Source organism: Condylura cristata, unplaced genomic scaffold (assembly GCF_000260355.1).
Source record: "Condylura cristata isolate star-nosed mole 26May11 unplaced genomic scaffold, ConCri1.0 scaffold00032, whole genome shotgun sequence".
NCBI classification, from domain to species: domain Eukaryota; kingdom Metazoa; phylum Chordata; class Mammalia; order Eulipotyphla; family Talpidae; genus Condylura; species Condylura cristata.
In genome coordinates, this window is record NW_004567133.1 from 15,105,709 (window position 1) to 15,120,329 (window position 14,621).

Sequence of the window (14,621 nt, forward strand, 5' to 3'; positions counted from 1 at the left end):
GACGAAGCCACTCTGGGATAAGGCAGTGATACATCAGATAACCAGAGAGCAGGGACAGGCATCACGGTGCAATCACAAACAGCAGGCCTGCCTTTGGGATGAAGTGAGGCTTTATAACGTAGTGAGAGAGGGCACGGGGGGGAGGCCCCAGGCAGACGGGCTCCACCCCGCCCCGTTAGTGTGCGTCAGCAGTTTTCCTGCCAAGGTCCAGCTCTGGCCTCGCAAACCAAGTCAGTGCAAAACAGAGAGTCCGCAGACAGAGAGCAGCTGCCATGGAACCCGGCCCGTCTCTGCCCGGGAAATGAGCAGGCCCGGTACCCTGTGGCATCTTCAGGGTGTGTCAGGCATGTCAGCAGCCTCAAGCCAGCAGGCACCTGGGCTGGTAGCAGGTGGTCCTCTCCAGGCCTCCCTGGAGTGTCCCGCAGGAAGCACCTGAGGGTGCTGGGTACATCGGGCGCCAGCCCATCCCCAAGGCCACCTCGATCTGGGCCCCGCAGGAGCCTGGACCGGACCTGGGTCTCTCTGTGCAGCAGGCTGGGGACCTTTCCACCTCCACGCAGAGGATTCACCCTGAGCCAGCAGGGCTGGGTGCCAGGACGCTAGGTCCTGGAGGCAGCCTGAGAAGAGCTGTGTCCACACATAACCTACTCAAGGTCCGGAATGGTCAGCGTCCTAGAGAACATGCTGTGGGAGGTCAGGAAAGGAGGCAGGTCAGGAGGCCTTTTAGAGGGCCGGATAGCTTGACATATGGAGACTGCTGTACAGATCAGGGAGGGGCAGGAACAGAGATGGGGCAGCGGGCTTGGGGAGTGACCTCCAGGGTCTTGGGGAGCATGCTCCCATGAGGACCAGCCAGGATATCAGGCCCCCCAGAGGCTGAGACCTAGCAGGGATGGCTGGGAAATCCTAAATCTGAGGACGGAGGGTGGCTGCTGACCCCACTCTCTTTCCCCCAGACCCCGAGCCTGAGCACAGGGAGGACACTCAGGGCCCAGCTCCGTGTGGGGACAGCAGGAGACCCAAGATAACGCATGCTCTGGCGTGGCCCCCAGATCCCACCTGCTACCTCCACCTGCCTTTTATGGAGGCTGCCTTCACTGGGACATGGACCCCAGAGATCCCTGTGGTTTTCCCCACCGGGGTCCCCCAGTACCTGGCATCACCGCAGGCTGATCCGTGAGTCCTGCTGCTGCAGGTGCTCCTGCACCCCGAATGGGATGGTGGGCGTCCACATCCTGCAGGGGCAGGGGACAAGGTCAGAGCCTGGCCACAGCTGCCCCCAAATTCCTCCCCCCCAGGCTGGGTAGCCTTGAACATGGGGACTTCCCACTGGCAGGACCAGGCCGGGGTGGGGCTGTGGGGCCCCCCGTTCCGCTGCTGACTCTTGCTGTGTGACCTCCAAAGAGTCAGTTAACCTCTCTGTGCATTCTCCTAATCTGTAAAATGGGTCTTCAAATACCCTAACCTTCTTAGAAGACATGAATCTGTCGATGAAAGTGGGTAGGAGAATAGAATGTCTCGGTACTGGACATTAGACAGGAAGGTGATGCAATAAATAAACCAAAACATGAAATCGCCAACTTGGAAGGTCAAAAGTGGTGAATTTCGTATCACACAACCTCGCACTGAGCATTGTCACGCACCAGACACTGTCCTAAATTCTTCCTACACCTTGCCTGACTGGAATCTCACAAAGCTGCTTGGGGGCGAACATCATCACCCTCATTATACAGACCAGGAACCAGAGGCCAGACAGGTGACATGCACCTTACCCCAGGTGGCCAACTGGCGAAGGGTAGAGCAGAATTTTAGCCCAGGACTCACACACTGAGCCCCAAGCCTGGAGGGCTGGGGGCCTCCCCTCAAAACCACCCCCCTGCCCCTCGGCAGTGGAGAGACTTACGCCAGTGTCTCCACCTGAGGGCACTTTTTCAGGCTGGCAGCGAGCTGCTGGGCCCCGGCAGCGGTGAACTTGTTATACTGGACGCTGGGGAGAGAAACCAGTCCTCAGACTGTCCAGCCCTAGCCCACGGCCACCCCCACCCTCTTGACACCAAGCACGGCCCCACCCTTCCCTGCTGCCAGCGGGACCCCGGGCGCCCCAAGCCTGAGCCCCGCTGCCCCGGGGCCACACTCACTCCAGCACCCGGAGCGACACCATGTCCGGGAGCACCTGGGCCAGGCTCTCGGCACCCGCGTCGCAGATGCTGTTGTTGTACAAGCTGCAGAAACACGTCAGGGCAGGGGCTGGGGCTGTGCTGCCGGCCAGCTCTGCTCCCGCAGGGCCCCCACCACGCTTCGGGGGGGACCAGTGGAGGCCTGGCGTTGAGGCTGCTTTTCGGTGGCCAGGGAAGCCGAGGGACCCGAGAGGCGCTAGCTTGCTGACAGGGACTTCCCAAGGTCAAGGCCCAGCCCAGTCACCTGCTGCCTGTGTGACCTTCGCAAGTTCCTTAGCTCTGAGTCAGTCTGCTGCTCCATAAAATGGAGTAATTGTGGGGGGCAGTGCGTGACCTCATGCTCATAAACACCCCCTGTGGAATGAACTTGGTTTGGCCTAGAGCTGTTATGACCCTGGGGGGGTGGGAGGGGCAGTTACTCAGAGGGTGTGGCCAGCACTGTAGCCAGGAGAGGTTCCGCCGTGTTCACCCTTGTCAACAGCACGCTGGGGTGGGGCCGCGTGGGCTGACGGGGCCGCACGCTCGCCCGCCAGCGTCCTTTTGACAAGCTGGGGGCTGTTGTGGTTTTAATCCCGGGGCCTGACGCTGCTTCAGGGCTTCCCGAGGGCCGCATGCACAGCAGCAGGTCCAGTGTGGCAAAGTGGACTCAGGCCAGACGCTGGAACCCTGACGGTACCGGCCAGCTGGTGCCAGGACAGGAGCCAGTGGGGGCTCTGCCATCTCGGGAGCCCAGGGGACCCTCCTTCCCACGGGCAGGCCATCTTCCCACATTTTGTTGATGCCAACAGGGCCATGTTTGCATTTGAATGCCACTGTCCGGGGCGCATGTGACAGTCAGTGGGCGGTCACGGTGTAATTGGAGGCGCTTTTTCCTCTTGACGCCTTTTTGCCATGACTGGCATCCTGGATTCCACGAGGTGTGGTTTCTTAATGTGTGGATCAGATCAGCTGTCACTTCCATCGTCTGCCTGCTTCTCCATCCATGGTGAGAAAATCCCCAACTGCCCTTCCTGGTGCACGAAGGCCCCTGTGTGCCTACTCTGCGCCCCCCCACCACGTTCCGCTGCTCCCTGCAGGCACTGCATGCCCCCCAGCATCTGAGCTGGTCACATTGGCTTCTAGTTTCTGGAACGTGCCAGCTACTAGCTGCTGCTAGAGAGTATCTGCTGCCCTGCACAAGCGCGGGGAGTGCCGGTCACAGAGTGTGTGGCACAGGGCACAACCCACACTGGGTACAGTGACCCTAGCTGGGGAGATGCACGAGATGAACCAGATGCCGTCTCCCCTGAGAGTGGGACTCTGGCTGGGGAGATGAGCAGTGGGGGGGACTGCAGCTGGGGTCCAAGTGCTGGCTTTCCTCTCTGGTCCAGGTGCAGAAGTGCTATGCCAAGGCCCACCAGAAGGTGGCAGTGTAGGCGCTGACTGGCGAGTGGGTGACCCGCCCGCCAAGGCTCCCTTTTCAGACGGGGGTAAAGGTTGGGTTTGCAGTGCTGTGGAGGGAACCAGTACTGACTGCACACCAGAGCCAAGTGACCAGCGCTTTCGAAAGGCCATTGGCACCCATTTCCCAGAGGAGGCCCTGGGGTCAGTTCTCTTGCTGGGGTGATGGCATTGCCCTCTGCAGGGGGCTGGGACTGGGCTCATATTGGATATCAGGTCCATGTCCCCTTCCGCCCCCCCCCCCAGAGTTGTGGGGCACCGACACAGCAGAACAGCTTGCAGCGACTGCTTCAGGGCCCCAGGGCGCTCTCTGCCCTGCCCAGCCCTGAGCAGGAGGGAGGGACACTCACCTCAGCCTGAGGAGGGAGGCGGCCAGTGAGGGCAGGGCCTCTGCGAGCTTGCAGGCGCCCACGTCTGTGATGCTGTTCTGGGACAGGCTGCAGGGCGCAAGGAGGGGTTTGACCACACTGCCCACCGCCCCCGTCAGCACCCACCTCCCCTCCTCCCTGCACCCCGCAGGGCTGAGGCACAGAGCTGGGACACTCTCTCCCCTCACCAGCAACAGCGGGGCAAAAAGTCTGTGCCAGTGGCCCTGGGGAGAGTTGTGGGTGATGGGCAGCGAGTTGGGCAGACCACGCTGACCCACAGATGCAGGACAAGTGACGCCCACGGCCACGTGGCCGAGCCTGGGTGCAGACGGAGTCGCCTCCTGCCACTGGCTGAAACGTTCAGCCCAGCGATTAGCTAAGAACTCGCGTCATTGGTTCAAGGCCCGCGAGCCTGCCGGGGAGAGGTCTGTTCTGGTCATCGCTGTCACCTAGGCCACCGAGCACATAGTAGGTGCTCAATAAATACTTAAGGAGGGGAGAGGGGAGGGAGGGAGGGAGGAAACTGGGCTTATTCCAGTGTTATCTAGAGCACTGTGAATTACTGGAGAAGTCTGTGTCCTGCCATCAGTGAACCCCCAGGAGAAAGCTGGTGAATTCTGTGGCTGTCCCCACCATGGTTATGAAGTGGGGTGTGGGTGGATTTTTGACGATACCCCTGGGTTCAGTAAAAAAATCACGTGGCTCTTCCTGCATCATATTCCTCCCTGCACACCCCTCTCCCCACATCCCTCTCACTCCTGGATACACCAAAGGCGGACGCCCCCTCCCCAGCTCCTGAGAATAGTGGTTTAAAAGAACTAAAATTTGCTATTTTGAAAATGTTTTGCCAATAAATCTTGATTTAGCTCCCCCATTTCACCCTCCCCACCTCCTAGCCATTTATTGAACAGATGAATGAGCGAACTGGCGAAAGATTAAATGGTTAAAGAGTGACCGGGGCCCTCCCTGGTGGCGCAACGGGTTAGGGTGCAGCCCTGCAAGCTGCTGCAGCTGCTTCAGTGCGCGTTCGATCCCCGCCCCAGAGGTGACCCCCACGGCGCGGCAGACCCCTCCTGACCCACCCACAGCTCCCCTCAGCAGTGGACTTCTTCAGTCGGCCTGTTCTGCTCCCCTCTCTGTCTCTGGTGCGTCCTCTCACAGCCCCTGAGCCTCTGGCCTGTACCCCAGTTCTATGTGACTAAATAAATAAACCTTAAAAAAAAAAAAAGGCCAGTGAATGAGGGCCAGCTGGGCCTCAGAGACCGAGGTCAGCAGGATGGACAGGCACAGGCTTCCCACTCACTTGAGTGTCTCCAGGGCCTTCAGCCGAGGGAAGGTGGCTGCCAGCAGGGCGGCGCCCTCGTCCCCGATCTTGTTCTCACTCAGTGAATCCAGGCTGTGGGCAGAACCAAAAAAAAGCTGTCAGTTAGCACCCTGGAGGCCACCTGACCGTCCACTCACCCCTGCCCTCCCGCTGCATGGGGGAGGAGTGCCAACTGACCAGCCAGGCCTGACACAAGGCCAGAAACCTCAAAGGACCTGACTGTTTCCATTTTGTTTCCTGGGAGCCCCGTGGCTTTGGGCAACTTCCTGCAGCTCTTGTGACATCAGTTATAAAGTGGAGCCATGTTCCCCACCCTGGGCAGGGAAAGGGGTTTCCCGGGTCACATAAGGACTCAACCCCTCCATAAGTGGGGACCCCCATCTGTTACCCCTTCCCTGAAGTGGGTAATAGGGTCAGTTACACCAGCCATGTTGAGGAAGGAGTTAAGGAAGGATTTGGGGGCGCAGAGAGAGATGGTGGGGAGGAAATGAGAGGCGAGTGAGGGGTGTGTGCAAATGAGACAGAGAAGAGCACGCCACTCTCAGGGCAGGTGTGTGGGATCAAACCTGAGCTCCAGGGAGGGCTCCGGGGTCTATACTCACTCCAGATGCTGAAGGGCAGCAAAGGCCTCCAGTATCCTCACCAGTTTGGGGAAGGCCTGGGGGCCCAAGGTGGGGCCCAGCCTAGGAGGCAAAAAGCAGGAGTGAGACAAGTCCCTCAACTTGGCCCCGGGTGGGCCGCAGACAGGGCCCGGTGACGCCCTTCTGTCCACATCTCCCCACTTCCTTCCTTTCTCAGCCCCCTCCAGTGGGACCCCCAACCCACCTACTCTGGGGAGATTCCAGAAAGCCCCGAAACAGCCAGCTGGGGAGTTGGTCTTCACTCCGCTGACACCCTTCCACCGTCTCCTGCCCCAGTCTGGAAAAGCAGCTCCCCAGTGCGGGTCCCAGGGGAGCTGGGTCACCTGTCTCCAGGCACAGCAGCGGCATGTGGGCCAGTCTGAGACGGACACAGGCACACGCCTGGCCCTGCCCCCGGTGGTGCTGAGCTAGGGGTGCTTCTTATTCTCCTTTACAGAGGGGACACTGAACCCACACAAGGTGATACAGTCCAGACTCACCTTCAGACCAGACTTTGAGGGACGGAGAAAGACGGGGAAAGTCTGTTTTGTTTTAAAAATATAGTCCAATGTACTCACTATAAACAACTGCTTTGAAATTATGTACATTGGACTTTCTGATGTTAAAATGTTCGTTCTTCCGTAACATTTGGGTGCCGGCTGTGGTTATTTTTGCTTGTTTGAATCACATATTGATAACATTTAAAAGATGGCAGCTAAACATCATCACTCAAATTCATTCTAGAAAGTTCTTAGTCTTCGAAACCCAAGTGTGGGTACCACGGGCCTCAACGAAATGCCCGCAGACGAGTCTGAAGTCTGATTGGACTCTGGGCTCTGCCCTTTCACTGCTCTGAGGTCTTGGGGCAAGGCCCTCCTCTCTGAGCCTCAGGCCCTGGGATGTAGCCCTGTCTTATTGGGTTGCTGGGAGGAATTTAGCAATTCACTCACTCAGTATGGTTGCTGCCTATTATGTGCCAGGCCCACAACCTGCCGAGGAGACAGTGGTGAACGCACCAGACACCCCCCCTTGCCTCTGTGGGGCCAATATTCCAGGGGGTAAGATGGATATGAAAGAAATCTGCTAACATCCGGTGTAGGAGATGATATGTGGTATGGAGGGGCGTTACTCTACTTTTACAGTGGGAGGTCAAAAACCCCCACTCAGTATAAACCAGAAGGAAGTGAGGCCATGGCTGTGCAGATGTCTGGGGGAAAGCATCAAGGCAGAAGCCTCAGCGCATGCAAGGGCCCAGAGGCCAGGTGGTGTCCAGCGGGTTTGCAAACCAGAGGGCCCGGGGAGGAGTTAGGAGGGAGGGAGGGGTCAAGGGGCCAGGGGAAGCTGGCACACAGGCCTGTGTCCAGCAGCGTCCTTGTAGAGGTCTAGAGGGCAGAGCAGCCCAACCTACAGGCAGATGAGGCCTACGGGCTAGCTGGCACAGAAACTGCCCACCAGCCCCCAAAACAGTCCTTTCTTTCCTTCCTTAGGACTTTCTTGGGGCGCTTAGCCTTCAGAGGGCTGCTCTCCTGTTCCGCGCTGTTCCACTCCAGGGCTGCTGCCCCGCAGAGCATAGTTCCGACCTCTTAACTCGGGGCTTTTTAAGCTAAAAATAATTCAAAGTCAGAGGGGCCTTTGGTGATTGTTTTCATATATTTCCTCTTTTCAGTAACATTTTTACCTCTGCACACGTCTGGTATACTGTTCAAAACAAGAAATGCTTGCTTTTTTCTGGGTCATGGGGGTAAGAGACGGGATTGAGCCAAAGAAACAGATAGCTTGTGGGTCACTGGCTGGGGCTTGGGGCAGAGACTTAACCTCGCTTGGGTTCAGTTTCCTCATCTGCAAAATGGAGAAGACAATGGCTTTACCCTGGAGACACTCTCGAGATGAGTGAGATACTTATACAATACATGGAACACACCGTAAGTGGTTACTAGTTCCTCATGACTCGATGACTTTAGATCCCTAACAAAGCTCAGACATGAATTTGGCTTTTCCTTTGTTAGAACAAGTCAGGTTCAGTTGACTTAAATGACTCTGGATGAACAGTTTACATGCTCCAGGCCCCCCGACTGCACTGGTGTGATGGGAGCTGAGGGCCGTGCTGGAAACGCTGGTTCCCTGGCACAGAGGCAGCCGCACCGGCCATTTGCTAGTGGTGCCTGTCCGCAGTGACGCAGGGACAGCTGGACCTAAGAACCTGCCAAGTCTTCATGTCCATGCCCCGGATGCCCTGCCTACAGCGGGGCACCAGCCCCTGCCACACACTGGTGAGCAACCATCGTGGTTTACTGAGGACTGAGGGGCCTTCTGGAACACACGACTCAGAGCTAAAATCAGGACGTCCCCTGGCGAGCGTGGAGGTTCTGCAGGGAGCTTTCACTGCTGGGAAGCCTTAAGAGTGGGGGACGATGCCTGGAGCCGAGCCACTGAGTTGGGGCAGGGTCTGGCACCCCATGCTGAGCAGCCAGGGCTGAGACCCTGTGCTGGGAGTGGGTGGACCCGGGGTCTAGTAATATTGGCCAGGGCCAGTGTTCCAGCAGAGAATCCACCCCTGGATGTTGGTATTGAGCAAACTCTGGCGTGAGGGGCACTGTGTGTGTCATCCCTGCACAGCAGAGAAATCTCTCAGACGGTGGTCCTGGCAGCGCCTTTCTAAGGAAGGGCCTGGTGGAGGGTACATTCTCTTGGTGGCCCCTGGCCAAACTAAAATTCTTGGAAGGTCCTTCTCCTCCTCTGCTCTGCTCTTGTTATCCTGTATGGCCCTCCCCCTGGTTTGTTCCTAATCCTTCATTAAGCTTTAGTGCTTCAGTCACCTCCTCCAGGAAGTCCACCCTGACTTCCCCTAAGTGTGCCTGCCATTTCCTGCTGGAAGCACCTATTTGCAGCAGCCTGTAAACTGCTGTAAACGCTCACCTGTTGAATGAATGTCTGAGAATGACGCACTACCCAGTAACCGAGTCAGTAAGCAGTGCTAGCAGGAGCTGTTTTCCAGAGTGCTGGGGTAGGAGAGTAAGAAGGATTCTGGGGCTCTAGCTCCACTCAGTTGGCACAAGCTAAGCTGATACTGTGAAGAAACCATGTGGGGTCCCACAATCACCCACCCCTCTGCTTACGCAAACTCCAGCCGTTTGAGGTCGCGGACAGCGGGGAGATCCCCAGCTGTGTCCTCTGAGGAATTTCTTGTTCTAGAGAGAACAGGCTATGATTAGAGGGCAGCAGGCTCTTCTGTGGCCGAGTCCCAACTGATGTGTCCCTGTGCACACTATTCCTGGGAGCATTGCCTGCCGTGGGGTTATTGCAACTCCCATGTTTAAAAAGAACCCCCCAGGCTGGCTGGTCACTAAAGCACAGCGGTGCGCTTCCTGGGAGCGTCTTGGCATAGGCATCTCTGTGTGGTCCCAGACAGCATGAGGAGCTCAGTGTGCGATGCAGGAATGAGTGAAAGGCAGTTCAATTGTTCTGTGTGTTCTGTGGTCTCCTCTGTCCTCTGGACCTCAACATTCCTTCCTCAATAAAGTGGGGGCGAACCTGGCCTGGCTGCCTTGAAAGGTGGCTGCAGGCATCACCTCCATCATTAAATGCAGAAGGCAGCTCACTGACGCTGGCAGGGGAGAGGGTGTCCCTGGCTTAGTAAAGAACTGGGTGCCAGCGGGTGGCAAGTCTTGAATGGGGCAAAAGGAAGCGCCCTGGTCACTCTGCCTGGGTAGTGACTGCAGTGAGGATTCTGGGTGGCCACTGCATGGGGTGGAAGGCACTTTACAGGGGGGATGGGTATGGGGTGCCTCAAGGAGAGGAGGCCCTGGAAGCACTGGTGGACATTTGATGTGAGGTCCTGCAGGCCTCAATCTGCATGGTCTGGATCACCTCCCCTGCCCTCTCCTTCTCACCTCTGGATCTGCACGAGGTTGCCCAGGTCTTCCACATCCTTCATGGACTTGGCCTTGAAAGGCTCGATGGTGAACTTCTCCTCTGCTGCCTGGAGTAGACTAGTCTCCCCGCGCTGTTGTAGGGATTCCCAGAGTCCCACTGTGTCACTCAAGGCAGCCCTGTGGAGGAAGGGCCTCAGACCTAGGCACGGTAGCTGGGCTAGACCATGATGGAGGGTCAGCTCCGTGAAGGGACCCCTACCATGCACATACTTTCCTTCATCAGTTTACCCCCTTCCTCCTCCTCCAAAATACTTCCACCACTACTACAACTCTTATCAGTCAGCTCTTCCTTCTCTTCAACTCCCCACTGGGTTTCCTTTCTTGCTTTGGCCGCCAGGAAGCTCACAATGGTGTAGGATCTTATAGCTTTGGTGAAGTGTAGGGGGAAGGTGATAGAAATTATGTGGAGATTAGACTGAAGAGATGGTGCAGACCACACCATTGAAATGAGCCAAATTAAGGAATTTAGGCTTCACCCTGCGAGAGACGGGTGCCTCTGAAGGGCTGTCAGAGAGTGGAGTATGGTCTTAGTCAAGTTCTGGGAAAACCACGCCCGTGGTTGAATATAAGTTGGCGCTGTGGTGGCGCAGGGGGTTAAAGTGCAGCACTGCGAAGCTGTCAGCAGCCACTGCAGCATGAGCTCGATCCCCAGCCAGGGAGCTGACCCATATGGTGCAACAGCCCTCCCTTGACCCACCCACTGCTCCCCTCCGCAGTGTATTTCCGTCCATCTGCCTGTTCTGCTCCCCACTCTGTCTCTGGTAAATCCTCTCACCCCTTGCACCTCTGGTCTGTACCCCAGTTCTGTATGCACAAATAAATACATCTTAAAAAGAAAAAAAAGAGGGGCCCTCCCTGGTGGCGCAGCGGGGTAAAGCACAGCACTGAGAAGCTAAAGCCACTTCCGCATGAGTTCGATTCCCGCCTGCCCCGGAGGAGACCACATGGCGCGGCAGAACTCTCCTGACCCGCCCGCTGCTCCCCTCAGCAGTGCACTTCATCAGTCCTCCTGTTCTGCTCCCCATTCTATCTCTGGTGCAGCCTCTCCCCACCCCTGTACCTCTGGCCTGTACCCCAGTTCTGTGTGCATAAAGAAAGACAAGAAAAAAAGAATGGCGCCGCCCCTCAGCGGCTGTGTGGCCTTGGGTAAACTGTGCCGCTCTCTGAACCTCGCCACTCTGGCCACTAAATGAGACCCCACAGAGGAGCCCTGGACACAGCCCTGCCCACGTACAGAAGCTCCCCCAGTGCCTCTCCCACCTGAAACGGGTCACACAGCTGAGTCCCACGAGGCTCCCCAGTCCGGCGGGGTCGATGCCAGTGCTGCGCAGGTCTAGGGCGAAGTCCTGGCCCGCCGCCTGCAAGGCGCTGCTCAGCACGTGGGTGTCGGGGGGCGTGAGCCGGGTGCCCAGGAAGGAGAGGCGGGTGGGGAGCCCCTGCACCACGTGCTTCCAGATCCCAGGGTCCTCGGCCTCGTGGGCACAGTGCAGCAACTCCAAGAGTCGCCCCGCCCGCAGCAGCCCCGGCTGCAGCCGCTTCAGGTACCTGGCGAGCACTTTCTGCTTCCTCTTCGCCAAGGTGCCCACTGCTGGCCCTGCCAGGGCCCCCAGGCCTTGCGCCAGAGGCTGGAAGACCAGACCTGCCAGAAAGCGAGGCGAGCCCTCCAGCCAGTTGTCGTAAGGCCTCTTCTTCCTTGGCGTCAAGGCCAAATACTGCGGCAGTTCCTTGTCCTTGACCTCGTTGCTCAAAGCCAGCCACACAGCCCCCAAGAAACACTGCAGGAGGAAGCTGGGGAAGACCAGCTCAGTCTCTGGGGAGCCCGGGGCGGGCAGCAGCAGGCCGCTGGCCACAGCCCAGGCCCTCGCCTCGGCCGAGCAGAGCTGGTCCTTGCGCAGGGTGCTGTGGTGCTTGCGGCCCAGCTCCCAGGCCAGCTTGGCCAGGCCCACCAGGGCCCCCGGGGGGCTGTCGCGGGTTGCTGGGCCCACTAGGCCCACGAAGAGTCCCGTAAGGGTGGAGGGCAGCTGGGCCTTCTCTCCCAGCCCCAGGAGGGCCTCCGAGAGCTGGCACACCGCCCGGCACAGAGTGGGGCTGTGGCCGTGAGCGAGCAGGAAAGGCTGTTTCCGGAGAAGCCCCAGGGTCCTGTCTCGGTGCTCCGGGGCTCCCGAGACCTCAAAGTAGCGCGTCACGTAGGCCTCGGCCTGCTCGGCGGAGAAGCCCACCATCTCAAAGAGGGCGTCGGCCTTGCTCAGGCTCTGGGCCAGGCGGCCCCGGGGCCGGGCCGTGAGCAGCAGGGTGCAGCCCCGCAGCAGCTTGCGCTGGAAGAGGCCCGCCAGCAGCCCCCGGAGGGAGCGGGTCTCCGCCAACAGGGGTCCGCTCGAGCTGTGCAGGAGGCCGTCTGGGTTCTCCAGCTCTTCGAAAGCATCCAGGATGAGCAGGACGCGATCCGGCCTCCTCAAGATGTGGCTGAAGACCTGGTCGTCCACCGCCAGTGGCTGCGGGCCCAGCATGGAGAGCAGGTCCTGCAGGCGGTAGGTGTCCCCCGGGCGCTCCAGACAGCGGCAGGGCAAGGAGAAGACGAAGTCGTACTGCGGCAGCTGGCCACAGGCCCACGCCCGGCCCACGGCCCGGGCCCAGTGGCTCTTGCCCTGTCCTGCCTTGCCCAGCACCGCGATCACCTGTGTCTCGCGAGGCCGCCGCCGGTCACTGGCAGCCTGCAGCACCTCAGCCAGGCCCCCGCGGGCCAGCTGCCGCTCCGCCCAGTCCGGGGTGGCCAGCTCCCTCTCCTGGCTCTTGCCGCTGCTCCTCTCCAGCCGCGCCCTCATCAGCTCCACCTCCACCAGGATGCCCTCCAGGCCTGCAGGCTCGGCCTGGTACTTGTCCCGTAGTGCGTGGCAGAACGTCTCCACATTCTCTGCGGGGACCACGGGGGATATTAGAGGCAGGGCTGGCCAGCAGGGGGCCAGCCTGGATGCTGGCACCGGCCTTCACGGCGCCACCGGCCTTCACGGCGGCCTGCTTTGTTAGCTCTCTCATTCGGTCACCCAGACCCCGGTTCATTCACCTCCTCACCCATTCGCACACCCGTTCCTCCTCCTCACTTGTGTGTCCGTCCACGCCTTCCTTTCCTCACAGCTCTGTTTCTCCTTTTACCATGGAGTGGTTGTGGAATTCACGTGTCTGGGTCAAAGCCTAGCCCCACCACCCCTTACGGGTGTGCCTTTGAGCATGCGCTATGCTCCACTAGTCTCAGTTGGGGGTTCCGCTCAAGTTACTGCAACTTGAACAACCAGCTCTACCGATGGGCCGAGCAGAGGCCCTGGGCTAAGTGGGACTCAGGGAGCTGGGAACTTCCAGTTCCACCTCCCACGCGCCGCATCCACTTTTTCCTTCCTCTTTCTGCTCAGGGTCCCTCTCTTCCTCATTCATTCTCGGCCTCACAGACAGGAGGCAGCTTCACCGTGGGTTGGCTAAGGGGCAGGTCCCCTTTCGGTACTACTTAGGAGACAGAAGTGCTGATGTGGTGGCAGACGGTGATGAGAATGTGAATGACTGGACGAGTGAGCCAGCGAGCCAGCAAATAAAGGACGCTGCGTGTCAAGTGACGGAGACGCAGCTGATCTGGGCTTCCGCGTCCAGCCCCGTCACTCACCAGGCCATTTGGGAAGCTTGCTGGAGACCTTGAGAGCAGCTGGACATTGGCCAGGGGACAGCTCATTCTCTGGAGGTGAAGAAGCTGGTGTCAGAGTGAGTGAGAGGCACCCCGGGGACGCCCCTCCTTTGGGGCGGTCAGCCCTCTTCGCCTTCCCAGGGCAGAGCCGGCCGGGGCTGGGCGCAGGGTCATGGTCTGAGGCTGTGTCCCACTCAGAGATGTCTTTCTCTGACTACTGAAAAGATACAGTACCTGTCACGTCTGCACGGGAGGTCAAGGCCGGTTCGGGCATGCCAGGAAGGTCAGCTGCCGATGGGGCAAAGGGGCTGGTGGAGCCCGGCCGGTCTGGGGACTTTGGGAGGCCGTGGACAGCTGGGCTACTGGAAGGGGGTGTCTGGCTCGCCTGGGGCATATTACCTGCAGTGGGAGAGGGAAGAGTGTAAGAACAGCCAGGTAGCCACAGGCAGACATTTCAGGGTGGAGTCGAAGAAAGGGCTTTGGAGGACAGGTTCCTAGAACCTCGGTTTCCCCATCTGTGAAATGGACACAATCAGCTTGCTGGGTGCCTGGGGCGGGTGCTACTGCAGCACCCTTCCTGCTGTGCGCTCCGTGTTCATTTTCCTCCCTGTCAGGAGTGCTCTCTTGCTGCCAGGGAGCCAGGGCACCATACAAAAACCTGACAAGCAACTTTGAGGGTGCTCTCAGATTGAGAGGAAGTGTCTCCCAGTGTCACCCCCATCTGAGAGGCCACATGGAACTTTCCTGGGTCAGTTCATAATGCCTCTGTGGAATGGGCCTGCGAGGCCATTCTGCTGACCAGGAGGAAACAAGGCATTTCTGAGAAAGGTGTGCAAGGTGTGTACCAAGCTGTTCACAGAGCTAACTAAAAGAACGAGGCAGTCAGTAGCTCAGCAAGCAACGCTTATTGTTCAGCTTGTGGGTGAGCACATATGGCACTGTGCTTTAAAAATATAATCAGGCCCTCCCTGGTGGCTCAGCGGGCTAAAGCACAGCACTGAGAAGCTTAAGCCACTTGCGCATGAGTTCGATCCCCGCCTGCCCCGGAGGTGACCACATGGCGTGGCAGACCTCTCCTGACCCGCCCGCTGCT

The 14,621-nt window shown here is 58.8% G+C and overlaps 1 protein-coding gene across 1 annotated transcript in view; it reads right to left on the reverse strand.

The window, feature by feature from the left end:
- Positions 1–111: 111 nt before the first annotated feature.
- Positions 112–14,621, reverse strand: part of CIITA (class II, major histocompatibility complex, transactivator) — a 20,658-nt gene continuing 6,148 nt past the window's right edge. The window contains exons 7-18 of the mRNA XM_012731657.1: positions 13,763–13,927; positions 13,511–13,579; positions 11,122–12,772; positions 9,820–9,978; positions 9,046–9,117; positions 5,912–5,992; positions 5,289–5,381; positions 3,968–4,054; positions 2,139–2,222; positions 1,904–1,987; positions 1,154–1,235; positions 112–684 (exon numbers count right to left, since the gene is read on the reverse strand). Coding sequence (XP_012587111.1) covers positions 1,160–1,235; positions 1,904–1,987; positions 2,139–2,222; positions 3,968–4,054; positions 5,289–5,381; positions 5,912–5,992; positions 9,046–9,117; positions 9,820–9,978; positions 11,122–12,772; positions 13,511–13,579; positions 13,763–13,927 — 2,621 coding nt within the window. The 3' untranslated portion in view covers positions 112–684; positions 1,154–1,159. The remainder of the gene's footprint in view (positions 685–1,153; positions 1,236–1,903; positions 1,988–2,138; positions 2,223–3,967; positions 4,055–5,288; positions 5,382–5,911; positions 5,993–9,045; positions 9,118–9,819; positions 9,979–11,121; positions 12,773–13,510; positions 13,580–13,762; positions 13,928–14,621) is intronic.